At 47.7% G+C, this 22,522-nt stretch overlaps 1 protein-coding gene across 1 annotated transcript in view; it reads right to left on the reverse strand.

Annotated features, from left to right (window-relative positions):
* Nucleotides 1-2,620: 2,620 nt before the first annotated feature.
* Nucleotides 2,621-22,522, reverse strand: part of LOC126526616 (uncharacterized) — a 67,619-nt gene continuing 47,717 nt past the window's right edge. Inside the window, exon 4 of the mRNA XM_050174483.2 lies at nucleotides 2,621-5,099. Within this exon, the coding sequence (XP_050030440.1) occupies nucleotides 3,856-5,099 (1,244 nt within the window). The 3' untranslated portion in view covers nucleotides 2,621-3,855. The remainder of the gene's footprint in view (nucleotides 5,100-22,522) is intronic.

A 22,522-nucleotide genomic window follows, 5' to 3' on the forward strand; every position in this document is an offset into this window, starting at 1 on the left:
GTGTGTAGGTTGTCCTTCATAGAGCGGTGCTCTACTAAGGATCTTGAGTGCCGTGCTGCTTATTCTACCCCTGATATAGTTTCGGCACGCCTCTTGTGAGTCTGTTAGGATGTTGAGGGATTTTCCTATCCTGTATCCTTCCTCTGCTGCCAGTGCAACAGCTATTTCCTCTGCTTCGGTTACGTCTGATACCGCTGCCGTGAGACTCGTGATTAGTTTGCTTTTATTATTAGCTACTACCGCTACTGCGTGTTTCCTGTGTTCTTTTGGATAGAGGGAAGCATCTGTGTAGAATGTGTTGTCTCTCTGCCCCATCGTTCTTTCGTAGAATTCTGCCCTAGCCTGTCGCCTGCTGGTATGGAGATTGGGGTCCATATTGCCGGGGACAGGTTGTATATGTAGTTTCTTCCTTAGCAGGTACGGTATTATTGCCCTACTACTTTGCGGTTTTTCTATTTCCCAACCCAACTTTGTCAGGAGCGCCCTTCCTGTTGTTGTGTTACTGAGCCTTCGCGCTTGTGCCTTGAGCTGGCATTCTTTTAGTTCTTCAAACGTGTTGCTGATTCCCAGTTGCATCAGCTTGTCATTGGATGTGTTTCTTGGGAGATGAAGGGCTGTTTTGTATGCATTCCGAAGGATTGCTTCGGCTTGTTCTCTTTCGGCTTTGATGGTTACATGGTACGGCAGGGAGTATGTGACCCGGCTGACCACCAGGCTGTTGACCAGCCTGAGGGTATCTTCCTCTCTCATGCCGTATCTCTTGTGCGCAACTCTGCTGATCATGCGCAGTGAACTTCCTCGGTGCGGTCACTATCTGATTATTTTCTGCCTAATCGCTCGCGGGTGTGCTCAGTGGCGACAGATTCGTTCTTACTGCGCGCAAGGCTTGGAACGCGTAGCTGTGCATTGTAATACCTTGTGGCTAAGGTAATATTATCGCTAGTTACTCGCTTACTCTTGTGGACCGTCACAAACCATCCAGCTTCGCCCATTCGTATTCCGTCGGTGTAGTCCGTCATTTAATCTGCGTCTCAAGTGCATATACATTCGAGTGTGCCCCAACTTGTTCTTGATATGTTGTCAACAGAGTAGGCGTGAGTAAGTCTGCGTGCGAGTTGGGGTAGATGTGTCCAGACAACGTGAGCGAAACTTACTATAACTGGAAGCGCCGCTACTCCATTTTTCATTGTTTAACGAGCGGTACTCACTCTTGCCGACGTTCCGGGGGTTGAAGTCCCTTCTTTGGACGTTACCGATACAATGCTGGTGGATGAGTGAAGTCTTTTATTCTGGGGAAAATTGTGCATCACGAACACCCGGCAACACAGACTGTACTAATGTAGCTGCGGTCCGTGAGCTTGGTCACACACATTCATTTAATTCCTTAATATGCAAGTCACTATTTTCGCAGCCAACTACTTCACACGTCTTCAATCCACCACTCCACAATTTACAGCACAATTGGAACACAGTGTGCTGGCGAAAACTCAATTGCATTTCGTACAGCTGATTGCACAGAAGCAAGGTAGAAGCGGTAATGGTTTCGTATTCGTGCGCTGTCGCTGAGGCCATGTGCGGCGCGCCACCGAAAGCACCATCTCGTTTCTCTAGAACAAACTGCTCCGTGAAAAGGATAGCTAAGCACGAGCAATGGTAAATTTAATACAAACAAAAATTAATTCCTCGGTTGCTTCCCGAACTCTTTGGGATTGAGTCCTGCCTTCCGCCATCATGGGAGGTCGCCGAACTCCGTAACCATTGCGAAAAACTCAATGTTCTTCCACTCTGTGAAGGATGACCAGCGAAGCTGTGCATGTGGGCCCCTTAATGACGAGCGGTACTTCCGCCGCGGGTCGGCCCGCCATTTCACTATCTTAGGGATCGGCCCACGTATGGGGAGTGCTTAACGCCTGCTTCACCTCCACCCCGGGTCGGCCCGACATTGCACAATCTTCGGGATCAGCCCACGTATCGGGAGTGCTTAACGCCTGCTTTCACCTCCGCAGCGGGTCGGGCCTGTATTGCACTAACTTCGGGATCGGCCCACGTATAGGGAGTGCTTAACGCCTGATTCACCTCTGCCGCGCGTCGGCCCGGCATTGCACAATTTTCGGGATCGGCCCAAGTATCGGGAGTGCTTAACGCCTGCTTCACCTCCACCGCAGGTCCGGCCGGTATTGCACTATCTTTGGGATCGGCTCACACATGGGATGTGCTTAACGCCTGCTTCACCTCCACCGCACGTCGGCCCGGCATTGCACAATTTTCGGGATCGGCCCACGTATCGGGAGTGCTTAACGCCTGCTTCACCGCGGGTCGGGCCGGTATCCCACTATCTTCGGGATCGGCCCACGTATGGGGAGTGCTTAATGCCTGCTTCACCTCCGCCGCGCGTCGGCCCGGCATTGCACAATTTTAGGAATCGGCCCACGCATGGGGAGTGCTTAACGCCTGCTTGACCTCCGCTGCGGGTCGGGCCGGTATTCCACTATCTTCGGGATCGGCCCACGTATGGGGAGTGAGTAAAGTTTCGTTCGTTCTCTTGTCCTCGCTTCTCCGTGAAGCTTCTCGGACGATGATGGGCAGTTGTTGATCAAATGCAGACAGGAAGCGATGGAGATCAGATGTACAAGAAATATTTATAGGTAAACTTTTCTATATACACGGCAGGTAAAACAAATACATTACAAACTTGAACAATTGAGACACAAAATCTCTCTTCGACTGTCTCAATGACTGTTAGAGCCCAGAGTCTTTTTATCGTATATAGTACGGAGGCTCACTGATCTATCCGCAATCCTGATTTCAGCCAAGTCTAATGTATTATCGCGCTCAGTATGAGGTACAGCGCGTGACTACATTACCATGCGCTTTCCCGTTGTAGCTCATACTGAGCACGATAGTACATGATACGGAGCCTCACTGATCTATCAGCAATTCTGATTTCAGCCAAGTCTGAGGACAGCATGTCGTCCCGATTTTTATAGCCCAAATATACAAAGAAGAAAAAGGCGGTAGGGCCATTGGCCCGTCCCACAGGTTCAGTTGCCAATGAGAGTCAACTGTTTGTTAAGCCACAACCCAAAGCGCTGGGCTTACTATTAAAAGTAAGCATATTGGAAAACAAAGCTCTTTTCCTTCTACCCTAAAATACCATTGCCCTCTCATTTCTACGTAGTCAGTGACGGCCTCAGCAAGACACGCCAGGACCGAAGAAGTTATCGCTAGGCCGCCTCAAACCCCGAGGGCATCTCTAGGCCGCAAATGTCTCGGAAGCAGGGGCATCGACACCACGTACGGCAGCTGCACTCAAGGTTTGTCCGCGTGGGAGACTGATGACCGTCCTTGTCCTTCAAACTTATTGTCTACAAGACAAAGTCCTCCGAGTGCGTGTTTACAAGACGCCGCCGTCCAAATGCGCTCCTCACATGCGCACCGCATCTCTACGGCGCACACTGTAAGCTGTCCTTTTACACCACACAGGCTTTTCTCCGCACCCGCCTCCAAGGTCACCGATTGCCTTCCGGACGCGTAGAAGAATAGATCCCCGCTCCGTATATGCAGCACATGGTCAAGGTTGCTAAGCCCTTCTTAACCTCGGCGGAGCCAGGGCTCCGCATACCTTTATTGACAAGTGTGCAGCAGAATTTAGGCTCGTATATATAGTATTTTTTTAAAGTGGGGGGCAACTAACTTTACTTATTAAGACCTCTCCGAACTTCTTACAATGAGTGACAGCAGAAACAAAATGAGAGTTAACACATTCAGTGATCAAGGCTAAACTTTTCCGTACGTTTATCTTTGGTTGAAACACACCTTGAAAAAGAAGTATGCCTGCATATAACATTGCTCTTGTTAGCATGCTAACTGGTCTGCTCCAGGAACACAGCCACTCGTCGGTGCACTCAACGAACGGCCGCCCCCGTCGTTCTCGTGGGTACACAGGTGCCGATTCAGCCCGTTCCGCCTCGTGAAGGTGCACGGGCAAATGTGGCATTCGAAGAGCCTGTTTTCCGAGTGAGCGCGCAAATGGTTCGATAGGCGCTTCTCGTTTGTGAACGCCGTCGGGCAGAGCGAGCACTTGAAAGGCTTTTCGTGGCAGATGGCGTGCCTCTTTAGGCTCGGCATGGTGGAGAACTTGCGCAGGCACTCTTGGCACTTGAAGGGCATCTCTCCCGTGTGCTGCCTCATGTGAACCACCAGGGCCGTCCTTCTGCAGAATGCGCGAGAGCAGACGGTGCACGGGAAGTACTTCCTGTGGGTGATCCTGTGCTGCGACAGGTAGCTATAGTTGGCGAACATACGGCCGCACAGCTCGCACCGGTACCGTTTCTCGCAAGTGTGCCGGCACGCCCGCTTTGCCGGGCCATCCTCCCAGCTGGGCGTATTCGGGCACAGTCTGCACTCGGACGACTTCGGGTGGTCGTGCATGTGCTGCCGCAGGTATCGCCGGGCAGTGTAAGCCTTCGGGCACAACTCGCACTGGAATGGTTTCTCTCCCGTGTGCCTTCGCAGATGAACCTTCATGCGATCTTCGTCCTCGAACGCGCGCGAGCACACGGGGCACAGGGCAGGATTTTCATGAATGCGCGTATGCTTCACCAACTTCGTTTCGCTGCTGAAGCCTTGAGAACAATTTTCACATTTGAACGGCTTTTCCTGAGCCGCTCCGTGGCTCGTTCCAGCCACAGCACTTTCATGTGGGTGTTCGTGCGCGCGCATGTGCAGTGCCAGATGATACTCGTCGGAAAACGTGCGAAAGCACTTCTCGCATTCTAACAACGTATCTGTCATAGTATGCCGCTGCGAGTGCTTTGCCAATCTTTTCTTATGGTTAGTGCTGTAGGAGCACAACGGGCACCTATAATTGCCCTTCCTACTGCCGTGATTCCACTGCAGTCTTTCCCTAAGCGTTGACGCTCCTCGAATCCCAGAGGACAAGCCACGGCAACAGCCCACACCACCGTCGTCCGCATCAACGTCGTCCGCAATCGGAGAATTCGAGACGTCAGGTTTGCGAGAGCACAAGTCGGAAGTGCTTCTTTCATTCCCGATGTCAATTCTGCTCGTCTCAAAAAAGTTTGCGCTTCCAGACGACGCTGAAAGAAAAGAGAAAGTGCTTAAGTACATGCTCATACAAAAAGCAAACGAGACTTTGGTGACCTTGCAGGATCACCATTTAATTTCCAGCAAAGCTGTTCCTTTCGAGTTGTTGCAATACAAATTTCAGTTGTCCGTAGTTAAATACCATACTTTAAAACGTTGTTCCAATATGGCTTGTCCATTTGAAACCTTGCCAGCACATATCGTCTTCGCCTACATGGTAAACAAGGTTAATGCAGTAATTTATCCGCACACATTTTACTTCCCGAGAATATTGGACACATGTGAACACTTGCTTAAGAACATTGTTTGAAGAAGCTAGATTTGCTCCACAGGCAGTTAACTTCGTACACGGATTCGCCATGGAGGTCCACCCATTTTCGCTAAGTTTGATTTTTGTGGCATATGTAGTTATGTCAAGGTATCGGGCTAAGTTTATCGCCGCTTGTAAAGCACACTCGCAACGCTCCGGATCACTTGAACATGTAATTTATTTCCAAGTGCCGTAATTAGCCCGCATACTTTAAACTTTCCTTATATATGAGCCATAACTTGCGCAAATATAAACAAGGTGTCTTGTCTAGTTCACTGAGGACGCCGGAGAAACCAGCTACGAACCTCGTATGACACATGAACACAAGGAAAGAACGAGGGTTTAGTAATACCTTACAACGCTTCTACGTAAACCAAGAACTTTCGCCGCACATGTTACGCTCAACATTCCACCTATTTCCACCGAATGTGAAGCGGTGTCCTGTGCAGTTGTTTTAGGACTTTGAGAAATATTGTTAACAACAGAAGCATGACACACTTGAACGCTCGAATAATGATGTGTAGCGGTTAATGGCTCAAGGGCCAGCGATGGCCAAAGAGTGCCATGACATATGGTAATGAGTTAGTGTATTAGGAATGAGTGAACAGTGAGTTGCAAATGGTGTATACAACGTGGCTGTAAAGAGACCTAAGACAAGTCACTGTAAATTGCATAAAATATACGAGTATTAAAATAATGACATTGACTCATGACGTTGGTTATGAAAGAAATGTTCAGTTACGAAGAGTTCATATTATAAAACGTATGCAATAGCACTAGTGCTTCAAAAGGGTCCTTGAAGTCAAAGGCTCAGAGGCACGTGACGCTTGAATAAGGAACTTAATACAGAAACTGTAAACAAGATACATAGATGGCACCTTTATTGTTCACCACGCACCACATGCTTCCTACATCAACGAAATATCAACACCGTGCCTCGCATAGTTCTCCAAGGAGGCCGGGAAACAGCAACGGTACGCCGTGCGTACCGGACTAACATAGTAAGATGACAAGCATTCAGTAATTATTTTCAAAGCACGCAATTACCCTGAATACTTCAAACTTTCGTAAGACGTCACCCCTACAGTAACACCACCATTTTCTGTAAATACGAAATTTCTACCACCTATGGTCCTCCCACAGAAGAGAACAAACTTTTTAAGCGTTTCACATAACGCTTGTAAAAGGGCCAAAAACGACGGTTTAACAATTTTTATTTAACTCCTAACTGACGTAGACATTTGAAAATAGGCCTGCTTACGGCCTTTTGCATTCCCCACATTTCCTTAAGCTATAGATTACGTGAGTGATTTAGTTTATTTCTCATAGAACTGCGAAAACTCGCATACAACATTTTTGAGCGCTTCTATAGTCCCGTGTAACAGCCTCACTGTAAAACTGTGCAGTTTAAAATTTATAAGCTAAAACGTAAAATGAACATTAAAGCAAACATCTTCAATGAGTTTCAAGCATCCCGCAGAACACTAGCACAACTTAGGTCAACCCACCGTGGTTGCTTAGTGGCCGTAGCGTGGGGCTGCAAAGCACAAGGTCGCGGGATCGAATACAGGCCATGGTGGCCGCATTTCAGATGGAAGCAAAATGCGAAAACACCCGTGTACTTAGAATTTGGTGGACGTTAAAGTATGCCTAGTGATCCAAATTTACGGAGCCCCCCACCACGGCGTGCCTCATAATCAGAATGTGCTTTTGGCATGTAGTAAAACCCCATAATTTAGTTTTTTTAAACTTAGGTCACCCCACAGCTCGAATAAGGACTGCGCGCAGCTAGTAGGCACACCTGGAGATGAACGAAAACGTTAGTGTGCAAGTCTTGCAGTGCACCTTCACAAGTTTCAAGGCACACTGCGGTTGTACAGGAACATTGCGTCATTTCAATGAAAGACCAACATTAGTCATGAACTGACCAATCGCAGCCACATCTGATCACGTCTTGCGTCACTCATGTGACAGCAGTTGAAGGGGTGAGTGAACATTACGATTTCCATTTCAGATTGCCAATCTTTTGAAGCTCTCCATTATATAGCTTTTTTTTATACCGGCACATTACTCCACAAGCTCCTCAGAACTAAACAAGTTAAAAAAAAATTCTCAGTTTGCCGCAGATGTTCAGACAAAGATTCTGCACGAATGTTCCTTTGTTCGTCGTTTTTTTTAATGGCGTTAGGCTGCTGAGCACAAGGTCGCGGGATCGAATCCTGGCCACGGTGGCCACATTTCGATGGGGGCGACATGCGAAAACACCCGTGTACTTAGATTTAGGTGCACGTTAAAGAATCCCAGGCGGTCGAAATTTCCGGAGTCCTCCACTACGGCGTGCCCCATAATCAGAAAGTGGTTTTGGCACGTAAAACCCTATAATTTTCTTTTTCATTTCTTTAAGGAACATTCGGCTATATATGCATATTGAACAGTGGCGTAGCCAGAAATATCGTTCGGGGGGGGGGGGGGGGGGGGGAGGCTCACGTCGCAGCTTGGCCTCCTCCTTAAGAGGAAGCTTTAGCTCGGGGACTCCTATCTACGTAAATACATGTAGAAGCTGAATTCATTTTTCTCGGCAACCACTGCACCAAATTTGACGAGGATTGTTGTATTTAAAAGAAAAATTAAGCTCTACTGACTTCTGGTTTCGAATTTATCATTCAGTAGTCAATTTTTATTAAAAATTGGCAGAAATAGCAAATTTCCGGAAAACAAAACTATTATGTTCAAACCACTGTAACTCAACAATGAAAAACAGTGTCATAATTCTGTGAATCGCACCTAATAGTACATCTACAGCGGACAAAATCGACATCTTACTAATGAATCTAAAAAAAAGTTTAGTATTATCGACATACGGCTTTTGCAGAACTTTGTACACCGCGTAACCAATTCACGTAAGGTTCAAATTGACATGCCAAATTTCTCCACTTCGATTCTTATAATAGATGCCGTTTGAAGAATCTCGATATATCTTCTTGATGCAGAGCTATAAGTTTGTAAACGTCGTGCTTCTATTTCTTTTTTCGCACTTTTGAATTTTTCAAAATCTTTAAAAAAAATCAGGCCCTAAATCGAAATTACGTTTCGAACAGATACTAGAATTTAACTTTCTCTCTCAACTGCAACAAATTTCACTAGAAGCGATCCAGGGGTTATCTCAGAAAAGCATTTCTACGTTTTACATGTATTTGAATAGGCCGCGCCGGAGTTGGGCCCGAGCTAAAGCTTCCTCTTAAACACTTTGTCGAGGGATCAAATACATTATTAACTGCATTGCCATTGAAAAGGATGTTGCAAATGAATTCTTGAACGCTATACGCACTGTCAAAACAAGTAATATATGCATTTTTTAAGAAAACATATACTCGTACGTGCCAAACATTGTGCCCAATATACCTTATCTCAATGCTTCCATGTCTTTGTCTACTTAATAAGTAAAGAAAATATCACACGATCTTTAGAACTATATCAGTTCGAAACCAGCAAACCAGTGCATGCCACTGATATAAAAAATGTAAAGGCCATGAAATTAACAAGTTGAGGAGAAATATGTAAATGAACCTTTGTCATTCACGAACCTTGTTTACATGTTTGTACATATGCAACGGCCAGTGAAAAATCTAAATGACGCTTTCCTTTATTTTAATGTATTATGCGGGAACAGCTGTCACCGGTCGTGTATCGGGAGTAGTTGCACCGAAATTATTGTCCGAACAGAGAGCACGTATATACAGCCGTTCTGCAAAATACACCAGGGCGAGTCGAATGAAAGTGAGCCAATGCGAATATATGACAAACGGGGTACTTTATTTAACAGTAGTCTCCATAAGCATTTCGACATTTGTCCCATTGACTAACGAGTCTGGTGATTCCCGTCTCATAAAACTGCTTGGATTGCTGCTTCAAAAATCTGCAGCTGACTCTTTCACGTCATCGTCCGACACGAATCTGTTTCCCTTGAGCTGTTTTTTCATTTGTCCCAAAATGTGGAAGTCGCAAGGCGACAGGTCTCAGCTGTATGGCGGATGTTGCAGAGTTTCCCACTTCAACTTTACCAGTTTTGTAATAACTACTTCAGCCACGTGGGAACGGGCATTGTCGTGGAACAGCTAAAAATTAAATTATGGGGTTTTATTATGGGCAAAAACCAGTTTCTGATTGAGGCACGCCGTAGTGGACGACTCCGGAAATTTTGGCCACCTGGGGTTCTTTACCATGCACTTAAATCTAAGTACACGGGTGTTTTCGCATTTCGCTCACACTGAAATGCGGCCACCGTGGCCGGGATTCGATTCCGCGACCTCGTGCTCAGCAGCCGAACACCTTAGTCAATTTTCTACGTCGTTTGTTCTTGATTACGGCACACAGCCGATCCGGCGTTTCACATTATCGGAAACGATTGATAGTGTCCCCGACTTTAGCAAATTCCATCAGTAATGGCCCCTGACGACCGAAAAAAAAAGTCAACAATACCTTTCCGGCGGAAATGATGGCCTATGCTTTCTTTGGGGGTGGTGAATTGGAATGTTTCCATTGTAAGCTTTGCCGTCGTGTTTCAGGCTCGTAGTAGTGTCACCATGGTTCGTCCTCGATGACAATTGCAGAAAAAGGTCGTCACCCTCATTGTGATGCCAGATCAGATGAGTCAAGGCAGCGCAGAACCTTCTTCTAGCGGTGGTTCAAAATCTTGGGCATCCATTGCGCACACAAGGGCCGATAACCGAGATGTTCATGAATTATGGTGTGAACCGAACCGTGACTGATGTTCACACGCTCTGCCAGTTCATCTATTCTTATCCTCCGTTCTTGTCTCATCAGCTCATCAACCTTTGCAATTTTGTTGGGGGTGATTCCACGGAGGCTTTGGCCCGGCCTTGGATCGTGTTTGCAACTTTCACGTCCTTCTTTCAACAGTTTGCTGCAACGCTTCACAGTGGCCAATGAGATGCAATGTTCAACGTACATGGCAGCCATACGGCGACTAATTTATATTTTGGGAAACACCTTCAGCTGTCAAAAACCTCACGGCACTACGCTGCTCAACTTCTGAATCGTCCATTACGTCACGCAACCAAGTTCAACTCAGTGTATGAGATCATTAAAGAACACTAACCCTCACACCTGCGTGTTACTTTTGTAAATGCGAGGTGCCTGTGTGCTACGCGCATGCCTCGCAGATAATGAACCGAACCATTATTGCGCGAGGTGGGTAGGCTCACTTTCATTTGACTCACCCTCTTTCATTAGCAATACGAAGATACAATGATATATACTGTGGGAATGCGCGACTCTCGCGCGTCCCCTGATATCTTGTTTTCCCGCATAGCTTCCATCTCTTGCAGTGCGGCTTCGCGGCGTGGCCTGGCGCCCGCGGCGGTCGGAGTGGTTGAAGCGCAGTGCGAGAGATGGCGCGACTGTTGTGCTGCGGCAGGGTTACTTAGGCGCAAGGGCGAACACGCTTCCTTTTTGGCTGCGGGTCGAGGTACGACGCGGACGTCCCGCGCTTGCACCGATCCATGCTTCTGCGAGACCGTCTCGCGTGGCATCCATCGAACGCGCCACCGTTCGCGTGACCGTACGCGCGAACGACCAGGCGTTGGGATCCAGCATGGGGCGAACATATTCGCTCGCTATATCCGGTCGCGGTGAGTCAGACTTCTAGATTTGTCGCGCGCCCATCGGCATGTTTTGTGTATAGCAACTCGGCTAGCAGGCACTGATTTATGAAAGGTGCAATAAATGCCCTTGTGATTGTTTGCACTACTGTGTTGTCGTTCCTTTGTCCCAAGAGCATGGGTGTGAGAACCCCACAATACAAATCCATCCTTGATAAAGGGCCAAGAAAGTGTCACTGAAAAGAAAGTTCACTGCACGTATACACAAAACATTGCACCAAGATATTTAAATATACGTATAAGTCTCCAATAAATTTACGTATCTAAGAAAAGGTCACTGTATATAATGCGTCAAACAAGGCAAATAAACATGCCCAATCAGATTCACAGAATCCTAGATCCCACCCCCATTCCATCCACTCCCTCCAATGTATCGCGCGCGACGGAAGGCGGCGCGCTTGCTCCCGCTTTTCTCCTTTGAGCACACAAGACTGAGCAACCATCATCGGCTCACCCATCCCACCCGCCATCCTATTCTTTCACTTGCACGTACAGCATGCGGCACGCGGTCCCGACGTTATCGCCCTTAGACTTCATACGAAACATCAGGGCGACTGCGACAGCAGGAATGCGCCTGGAGTGTTCATATAGTTGCTATCGCAATAATATAATAATAGTAACCGGCAACTGAAGCGTGCCGTGGCCGAGTACTTTCCGCAATAGAAGTAACAAACTGTCACCATGCGACAATTCGCTGCGCCGCAACAATGTATTTTTTTTTTTTCATTTGTGGGGGGAGGGCACCGAAATGAAAAAAAAAAAACGCAAAGGACAATATGTTCGCCACAATCCGATGCCTACTTTGGGCACCTAATGTGGCTACCAAATGAATATCGAAGAAAACGTGAGACGCCTGGTCCACCGAGAACCATACGCTCGGTATCCTCGGTGTTCGGTATCCTACACCTGCGAGACAAGACTTTCTGGAGAGGTTGCGCTCAAGCGAACGTCGTGCAATCCGTCGAGTCTTCACAGTAATGGGGTTGAGCGACCACTGTTTCTTTTTCTCGTCTGCTAGCCAGAAGGCCAAAGAGAACCAAACGCGCACCGAAGTGCGCCGCGCGGTGGTCGGGGCAACACGACAAAACGCATGCGCTCTCGCTGGCCCTGGCAGCCTGCGGGTAGGGTAGCGAGTACAAAAAAAAATTTCAGAGGCTCAATGTGTCCTCACGAATAAAAGTCAAAGTAGAGAAATAAATAACGTAGTTACCCTGGCTGGCTTTAGTGTCTTGACATGGATGCTATGGCGAGGTGAAAAAAAAATGTTGATATTTTTTGTGCGACATGACGGCACAAATTAACCACCACAACGCTTCGTCTCATCGGATCTCGCTACGTGTTTTGTCAACTTGTCTGATAGTGTGTTGGTTTGACTTGTCTAGTGGTATGTTCCGATCTAAGACTTTAGAAAAGTCAATGCACCTTTGGTGTCAAATGTTTATAACAACATTAAACCTACAAACTTTCGCACTTGAATATCTGAAGCACAACTTTGGAAATGTGAATGCACGTTTCGCATCAAAAGTTTGAGAACTTTATGCCCGTATAGTTTGGGAATTTAAATCCATGCGCTCCGTAGATTCCGCGGCCTCCGCGCGATTCCGCGGCGAGCCCGTTCGCCATCAAAACGTCTTCGAAAATGTGTGCTCGGATGGGGCTCCTGGCGTTATGTGACTCTCGGGGCATGGGCGTTGCCGCGAAATCCAGCCCGAGTTCGCAATGTTCGCGGTGAAATGTCTTTTGGAGCGTGAAAAAGACATTCAAGACAAAATCCAGAATTATTTCCGGCACCGGGGGTTCTTTAGTCGACGGCGCATGGACAGCACGAAAAAATTTCGGGGAGGGGGTGAAGCCCCCATAAGCTCCCCCCCCCCCACCCCTTGGCTACCTGCCTGGCTACGCCCCTGATGTTGAAGGAAAACCGAGGAGCTCGATTTTTGTTAATCATGACCTACAACGCCAACAGACAATGAAGCCACAAAAGCATAGGGGAAATTAGCTGTGGTTGCAATTAAAGTTCAGAAGACAATTAAGACATAGAGAAATGAAAGTGAAAGAAAAAAACTTGCTGCGGATGGAAGCGAACTAACAACCTCCGCATTACGCGTGCGGTGCACAACCTCCATTACTTTCTACATTTCAATTTAAACCACAGCTAACTTCTTACTTTGGCTTCGTTGCTTCAGTAGCTTGGTTCACCTTATTAAGCTTACTTTGACTTCATTGTCTGTTGGCTTTGAATGACCCTGATTAACAAAAAAATCACCGCCCAAGCACACCGCAAAGATGGTTAACCTGCGAAGCTGAAACGTGTGGCCCCGATGTTTATTACTGGGCTAATCCCGACGGTTCGTAAAATCATGGCTTGGTAGGCTGCCGGATTCTCGGTACGCAGTTGCTGCTTGCGTTCGCTGCACGAGCCTGTTCTTGTACGCGGGCTGGAGCATCAGTACGGTGTAGACGAGCTCGTTTCCGGTTCTGCTCGCGGCGTTGCTGATGGAAAGCTGCCCGATTCTCAAGAGTGTGTATGACGCGTGGCCTACCCATTTCGGAGCAGGAGAGAAACTGGCGCAGCAAATCCACGCCTCTCTTTCTTCTTTCGCGCATGCGCATGGGGGTGCGCCGGAGGAGTTTTGGTCATACAGGCTACAGACGGACGGGCAAATCGGCTAGCCATATACAGCTTCGGTGTAAAATCGAGCTCCTCGGTTTCCCTTCTCTCGTGCATTCACAGCGAGGGCCTCAAATTTGGCAGCCTTGATTCCCGAGATTCCGTTCCAACTGGATATGCCTTGTGAACTCACCGGCTGTGCGTGGGTTCTCTGTTCCGTGAGTTCGCGGACTGCCGTAAAGTAATTCATTAAAAGGTTAATTAGCGCAACTGTATTAATTAGAATTCAATTAAGCAACTTGATTTTTAGTAGGAGTAATGGCTACCTAATCGAGTAATTTAGGCCACGGCGGCCCCGTTTCGATGGCGGCGAAATGCGAAAATGCCCGTGTACTTAGATTTAGGTGCACGCTAGAAACCCAGGTGGTCCAAATTAATGCGGAGTCACCCCACTACGGCGTGCATCATAATCAGATCGTAGTGTTGGCACGTAAAACCCCATAATTTTTTTAAATTTGAGTAATTTAGATCAATGGTTGGAATTGTGCCAACTGCCACAGACAATTTTTCAAAATAGCGTGCAGCTAAGAAAATACACTCGGTAGATAAAAAAAAGCTACAGTAGAGTAGGTAACGTGTAAAAAATTAGTTTTTAGAAACTCCAAAATTAGCAAAAGACATGCTGTAGAAACCTGCACAGCTAGTTGGCAGTCAGTAACTACTATTGCAGACAGAAACGATCGCAAGTCGGCCGTTTTATTAACGTTGCGGTGAGTACTTCCGGTCAGATACCTATTCACTAATATCTTTTTCTTTAGTTTTCTTTTTTTGTGACTGGGCGAAACCGTATTTCGTCACTTACATCTGACCAAGACGACAGGAAGCAGTGCATCCTCACCGCAGCCGGACAGCCACACACATCAGACCATCAGGTCACACGTAAGTTTATTGCACCATTCTCACGTGCGCAACGGTGCCCGGCGGTGACCGTATGGCCTATACATATGACCCAGCGGTGCAAGAGACCTGGATGCCCAGCGGCAGTGAGGACGCGCTGCTTGCTGTCATTTGCCATTATCGGATCTAAGCGGACAAAAGGTTTTTGCCGCGTCTGAGAAACTGCCAAAGAAAAAAAAACGCGTCGCACATCCCCACAACCTTAAATCACTACATATTCCGGCGAAACATGTCACACGGTCTAACATCAACGCGTGCTTCGCGAACAAGGTAGTGCATGAGACAGTGGCTGCGCCGAGGAAATGTCCCCACGCTGTCCATAACATGCGAGCCGACATTCTCCTTGGGTACACCGCTGGCGTCCGCCAGTCACAGCAGCAGCTTTGCAGACTCGACGGCACGATTCCAGGCCAGGACTCCGGAAACACGACGCAGTAGTCGGTACGAGCAAGCATCGCTCGCGCCGACGCGCCCTGCTGGCAAGAGCCGCCGTAGCTATCGGTGACCGCCGGCTCTTTTCTCCGCCGCCGAGGGTTGCGAGCTGGATACAGGCGGCCGCCGAAGTCGCTGCGCCGAACTGGCCACAGCACCACCATCGCCCGGGGTGGCTCGATCGTATTCCGGGGCAGCAGCGCAGACGACGTGCAGGTGGCAGCAAGCCAGGAGTGACTCCAATCACGCTGCGTACACTCAACGCACTCGGCAGACACTAAAGTAGTGCAAGGGAGAGGAATTCTGCATGCGCATCGCACACGTGGTACGATGTTCAACTCGGCTAGCAAAAGATCAGGCAGCCACTCAGATGCTAAGTTCACGTGAACGAAGCTCGCTTCCTTGAGTCAAACGAATAATTTCAATTCGTACGAGGCTAACTAAAATTAAGGGAGCCAAGTGCAACACCTCAACGTTACGGTCCACCAGGTTGCGGCCCTCCACGTGCGACAGGCAGCTTCGTAAAGCCTTAGGCCTAAAGTGTCGCTACCCTGATCACAACCGGCATCCAAAAACAACACCCAAAATGAGCGCATAACAGGCAGCCGCGAGGGGACGTCAGCTGTGTTAGGTGGTCCTACCCCACTCGGTGCACACAGCATCCGAGTTCACGGCGCCTACCGTTTCAGACGGTGTTGGAGCGCCCGGTGCCAGGCCGCAATACCAGTCAGCCCGTAGTGGCACCCGTGGCCCGCGGCCACCCGGCTCCCAGAGCCACGACTTCGTCAGAGTCAAAGAGATAGAAGAAGCTATTTACATAAGAAATTCGGACCACCCACGAGGCTTCCGTACTCACTCGCTTCAGGCTTGCCAATGCTCCGCGGGCACTAAGCCTCGTTCTCCCAGGATGCAGACTACGTGGCTCTCGTACCGACGAATGTCATTTAAAAAGAAAACACTCGCGAAAAGGCTTAGCATGTTGACCTATTCAAACACACTACAGCCACCGTCGCCTCGCTCAAGAAAGCACGCCGCCGGCGCTAGCGATCAAAATCCACGCTAGGCCTACGCTTCGGTTCAAACAAAGGTCTCAAACGAAGCAAAACTGTTAAAACTATCGTCCGATGCCCCAAGAACGCCACGTTGGGCAGCCAGATGTGGGGTTCTCATCCATGCTCTTGGGACAAAAGAACGACAACACAGTAGTGCAAACAATCACAAGGGCATTTATTGCACCTTTCATAGATCAATGCCTGCTAGCAGAGTTGCTATCCACAAAACATGCCGATCGGCGCGCGACAAATCTAGAAGTCCGACTCACCGCGACCGGATAACGAGCGAATATGTTCGCCCCATGATGGATCCCAACGCCTGGTCGTTCGCGCGTACGCTCACGCGAACGGTGGCACGTTCGAAGGAGGCTACGCGAGACGGTCTCGCAGAAGCATGGATCGGTGCACGCGCGGGACGTCCGCGGCACTCGCCGACCCGCAGCCAAAGAGGAAGAGCCTTCTCCTTTTAGCGCCCAAGTAACCCTGCCGTGAGGCGGCGTTAGTAGCGCAACACTCGCGCCATCTCTCGTACTGCGCTTCAACCACACCGTCCGCCGTGGGCCCCAGGCCCCGCGGCGAAGCCGGATTACAGGAGACGGGAGCTATGCGAGGAAAACAACATATCAGGGGACGCGTGAGAGTCACGCATCCCCACAAAACACATGGCCGGCATGCTGCGGAAACTGCGGCATTTGTCTTTACTATCCTGATACGGCACGTTTCCACTAAGGGCGGGCGAATATCTTAGGTGTGTTAAAAGCGTTGGCATATGAATAGAGTACATTTCGAACGTATCAGTGTAAATGTGGCTACTATCGTTGCCGCTCGCGATTTGTTGCGTGCCCACGAGTGCAGATAAGAATCGAAAGGCGACTTTTTTGTTGTTGTTGACCACAACTCATTATAAAGCCTACACATAATAAAGGCAACTTTGTTTGTACCTCTTTTTGTCATGGAAGTGCGGCAAGTGATGAAAGTAATGAAATGGAGCATCTACTTAAGAATGTTTGGTGTGTGCAGACCGCTTGGTTTGTCTTGAAGAGTCATTCGCGTAGCATTCGACAGATGGTAAGCGCGATCGTTATTAGCTAGACTTGGCACACGACATATCGCTGCGGCAAGTTCAGGGTGCGATCATTACACGGGAAATTAAAAAAAAATAGAATTTTGACGACACAATTCAGGGGTGCGATCATTACGCGAGTGCGCACATTATGCAACTAAATACGGTAATATATTTTAAGAATGAAAATGACATAGGAACCTTCTTGGCTACGTAAAATAAGGAAAATTTAGTGAAATTATTTTGGGGTTAAAGGGTTACACCTTCAGATGCCACAAGGAAAGCTTAACTAAACACGGCATCCCAGCCGCAGCCAGTCTTGGGCCTCGGGCATTGTCGATTTGGCTTCCAGCATCTCTGACTTCGAACAAACGGCTAGTTTGCATAGACACTTATTTCAGGCATAAAACTCATTTTTATTGTCAGCTAGGAGAGCCTGCGTTCTTACTATATATTTCAGTAGTGTCGTGCAAGTTGCGCTGTGTAAAGTCGCACAGTTAAAGCGCTTAAGCCTGTTTCCCATGCAAGCGATTTTGAGCCAGAAACGACGCGGCGGCCATCGCGTGAGCAAGCCTCCTTTCCCAAAACCAGTTTTTTCAGATGGCGCGTGCCGCTGCGATCATGACAGAAACATTTGGAAAAATTCGCGAGCAGCGAGAGTGGCAACCAAAGGCCGTGAGCAGTGACGTGAAGATCATGTCACTGCTCACGAGTTCACGAGCAGGCGAGTTCCCCGAGCCGCCCATGATGGGCGGCTCGGGGAACTCGCCTGTTCGATCATAAGGCATCAGTCGCAGAAGACGTCCACTGCAAGTTTGCAATGTCTCGCGCTATCTTCAACAAGCTGTTCATCACTCAAGCTGTGCAGCGTCAACTTGCTTGGGATGCTAAAATGAAGGATGTTCGCTACAAAGAGGAGGATTCCTCGGGAAGAAATTACGGACTGATGCTGAAAGTACCAGTCGTCGCAAGTGACGCATACCTACATAAAGTAAAAGCCGGCATCGCTCGAATCGACCATGTCCGTTGGTGCCTCAGAAGTGCCACTTGGTTCGATGTATCATTTTCAATTTCTATTTTGTGGAGCCAAATTGTCCGCATCTGCTGTTTTCTTTTTGCCTTTTTTCCACCGATGGTGACCCCATATGGGTCCTGACAGACAGGATGAAATGGCACTCCATACTTTTCGTTCACAGCGTTTGCAGGTGTGTCACACCGAAACTGTTCATGGCTAACCTTCCGTGAAATTTTCATGTACGTGAACAAAAACTCCAGTCTCAAAATTGAAGTAAAATTCCTTCATTCTACACAAAACCTTGTCTCATCACTTGAATATGCATATTGACCTGTAAAGGTTCCCTCCCTGCTCAAAGGTACCGTGCCCCGATTTTCGACCACGAACGAGTACGTCTACCTCCCAATGACTGACCATCTACCGAGATTGAACGACGTTGAGGAACGGCTAATCGCAGCACGACTTCCCTTCATGTGCACCCGACGTCTCACTCACGGCATCAAAGGGCAGGTTGCCAACGTGCAGCTAACCATGCAGTCTCCCGCGGCACATCGACAACCACACCGCCATCGAGGTACACATCAAGCGACATTCTCTTGAAGCTTCACACAAACTATTTATTTATTTTGCTGAAAGTACTGCAGCAGTGTCGCCTGCTTCTTAGTGGCAGCCACATGCATAACCATGGCGTCCTCAACATAGTCTAAACAATTCACAAGCAATAGGCCAGTGTCTTCTATTGCGCCGCTGTAGCAGCGTAGAAGGGCCAAAGCAGCTACAGCCTCAGTTGAAGTCGGGAGCGGGGCAAAATCAGCGCTTGCAGAATCAACCTCGGCAGCAACTTCGTTTGGTCGTTACTTCCACTGCGATCTCCACGTCCGTCGATCGCAGCATTTTGAAACACGCCAATAACAAATCATAAGAAGCCAACACCAACATCAAGGACAACAGAGGATAAATTACTTTTGCTTAATAAATGAAATAAAGAAACGATAAATAAATGGAAATGAAAGTGGATGAAAAAACTTGCCGCAGTGAGAAACGATCCCACAACCTTCGCATTTTGCATGCGATGATCTACCAATAGAGCTACCACGGCGCCGCTTCCCCGTCCACTTTCTTAGGTATTTATGTTTCCTTGTAGAACCCTGGGAGTGTTAGCCAGCGCCACCACTAACAGACCTTGGCGGCGGACGTGGGACATCCTTTTTGCCGCAGGCGTCACGAAAATGTGATCTTTTTGGGTGAAGGAAACCAGTCAATAAACCCACATATGCTACCTGAAGGCATGGGGGTGCTACCTGAAGGCATCAATGTTGCCGTATTCGAGACCCTCGTTATGTAACAAAAGAGAAGAAAGGGGGTTAATCAAGGGGCCTGATGTTTTATTACCCATATTATAAAAAGCCAACAAATACTGACACCAAGGACAACATAGCGGAAATTACTTGTGCTTAATAAATGAAATAAAGAAACGATAAATACATGGAAATGAAAGTAGATGAAAAAAACTTGCCGCAGCTGGGGAACGATCCCACACACCCTTCGCATTTCGCGTGCGATGCTCTACCAATTGAGCTACCGCCGCACTGCTTTCCTGTCCACTTTTTCGGTGTTTATGTTTCCTTGTAGAACCCTGGGAGTGTTAGCCAGCGCCACCACTCACAGACCTTGGTGGCAGACGTGGAACATCTTTTCTGCCGCAGGCGTCACGAGAATGCGCACGAGAATGTGCGACTTCTCGTTTATTCCAATAACAAAGTATTAAGTGGCATCTGTCATGAGGTCTACGAGTCAGCCTAGTGAACAGCGCGCGTCTATGTGGACGGAAACCGCCATTCCTCACGAGGCGCGGCAGGCACATAGTCCAGCACCAAGGAGGAGTCAGTGCGACAAATGCAATGCGTCGTTAACGTTGTTGACCTCGCCAAGCCGCCGTTTGAGTACGTTCACATGGCTCCCTCTGCGCAATCGATGCGTGCAGCTATAGTGCACAGCAGTCGGGACCGCTCATCATGCCACCGCTATCTTCGAGGGTGTTGCGGGAAAGTTCGATATATCCATTTTACCGCCAACCATGTTCTAAATGAAAACTAAAAAATGCATGCAATTCTCCATGTGATGTAAAAAGTGCTTGATATACGCAATAATTCGATATATCCATCTTCGATATATTTAGGTTGGACTTTATTTATTTGCACAAAAGGCTTGATTTCAATAGAACGACATTTTCATATACTGAAACCAAGGGCTGATTTTACCAACTTTGTTATATCAAAGTTTGAACGCATTACCGAGTTTGATATATCAGGGATCGAATTGTAAATACATTTTTATTTACATTCTCTTGCTATCTGTAATAAGCACATGGTTACATTATTCTGCAGCCATGTATGAATTTTTATTCGACATCACTTCAACTTTTCTTAGGGATTCATTATGATGGTAGTGTAATAAGAACGATGACACAGAGAAAACAAGTACAAGTGACAAGTGTTCAACGAACACATTGCAGTTTATTGCAGGAATAAATAGAAAGGATTTGGAGCCGGCACGCTGGCTGACGCGCAGCTAACACCACTGTTGGTTATGCAGGTCCTTATTGCAATCGGATCAGCGATCCTGCTCGGTGTGGATGGCGAGCGGGCACTGCTCCCACTATCGCCGAAACCGTCTTCATCAAGCGAAATCGGATGGGCCACGACGACAAACAAGTTTAACAGCGGATTGCCACTTATCACCGGCTTACATCACCGTTTGAATGAGCCGCTCGTCGACGACGTACTACCAGTCCCTGTTGAGCATCGAGGACCATGTGACAGGACCATGCAGGTTAGTACTTACTATCCAATGCAACTTCATGGTCCGCTATGCGCGTTGCCGGCTCCTCCCACGATAAGTGCTACTGCGCACCGTCGCAGACAAATGTGCGCGCGAGTGTCTTACCGAAATTTCCGCCTCTTTGTGAATAGAGTGTTGTACTTGATTATTCTTTTGTTGCTATCGGGCGATGTCGAGCTTAATCCTGGACCTCTCACCGAAGCAGCAATGGAGGTACTCAAAAGTTTACAGACTGGTCAGGCAGCAATCATGAGCAATCTAGATACCATCGATACCAAGTTAGCCAAGCACGAGGCTATGCTCGCGGAAGTAAACAGTAGGCTTGGTGTAACTGAGGAACGGGTTGGAACTGTAAATAAATTAGTGCCGGATCAAGCAAATGCAATAGGATCGCTTGAACAACAAGTATCTGCCGTGCGAAAAAAAACATCGATCTTGAAAACAGAAGTCGCAGGCTTAATCTTGTCTTCTATGGAATAGATGACGGAAACCATTCTGAAACGTGGATTCAATCAGAAAACTTGGTTAAAAGTATTTGCAAAGCTAACCTGGGGATCGAACTGAATTCGATACAAAGGGCACACCGAGTAGGTCGTTACAGCGATAGGTTCAAAAAGCCAGTCCTAGCAAATTTTTCTTCATATAAGGAAAAACAGGACGTCCTGTCAAATTCTAATAAGTTGAAGGGGTCACCGTACAGTGTGGATCAGGGTTATTCATCTGAGACCCGAGAAATGCGGAAGCATCTGTGGGAATACGCAAAAGTTAAAAAAGCAGACAGCAATAACAAGGTAAAGCTAAACTTCGACAAACTTATTAACGGAAAGACCTTCAGGTGGGACAAAGGAAAAAAAAGAAGTTGTTCCATTCAGGCAACGATGACGCAATAGAAAGGAAATTAAACAAGTATGCCGTAACCTCGTTGCTGTTGTAATAAACTGTAGGAGTATATTAAACAAAAGTCGAAGAATTCGCTGGTCTGATAGAGTCCGTTAAGGCTGACATCGTTTTTGGCACAGAATCGTGGATGAACCCGTCTATCGCAGATAGTGAAGTATTCCCTAAAGAATTCATTGCTTGCTTATCGGAAGCACAGGCCCCGCCTCAGTGGAGGGGTGTTTTTGTTAATTCACTCTTAAGTCATTAATGCTAGATCTTGATACGTACGATGTTGAATCAATTTGGTGCTCAGTCACCCTACCTGATAACTCCTCATACGCTGTTGGATCATTCTACAGAACACCGAACTCAAATTTAAAACCGTTGCAATCTTTGTTTGACATTGTTTCGGAGGCATCCCGGCAGCCTATTTTGCTTGCGGGTGATTTTAACTTACCTGACTTGGAATGGCTAGAAGGTGATTGTGTATGCAATGTTGACAGCCGTATAAACTTCGAAATGAAAAACATTGTAAACACCTTCGGACTATTACAGGATGTCAATGCTCCAACTCG

Source organism: Dermacentor andersoni, chromosome 8, assembly GCF_023375885.2.
Source record: "Dermacentor andersoni chromosome 8, qqDerAnde1_hic_scaffold, whole genome shotgun sequence".
Classification (NCBI taxonomy): domain Eukaryota; kingdom Metazoa; phylum Arthropoda; class Arachnida; order Ixodida; family Ixodidae; genus Dermacentor; species Dermacentor andersoni.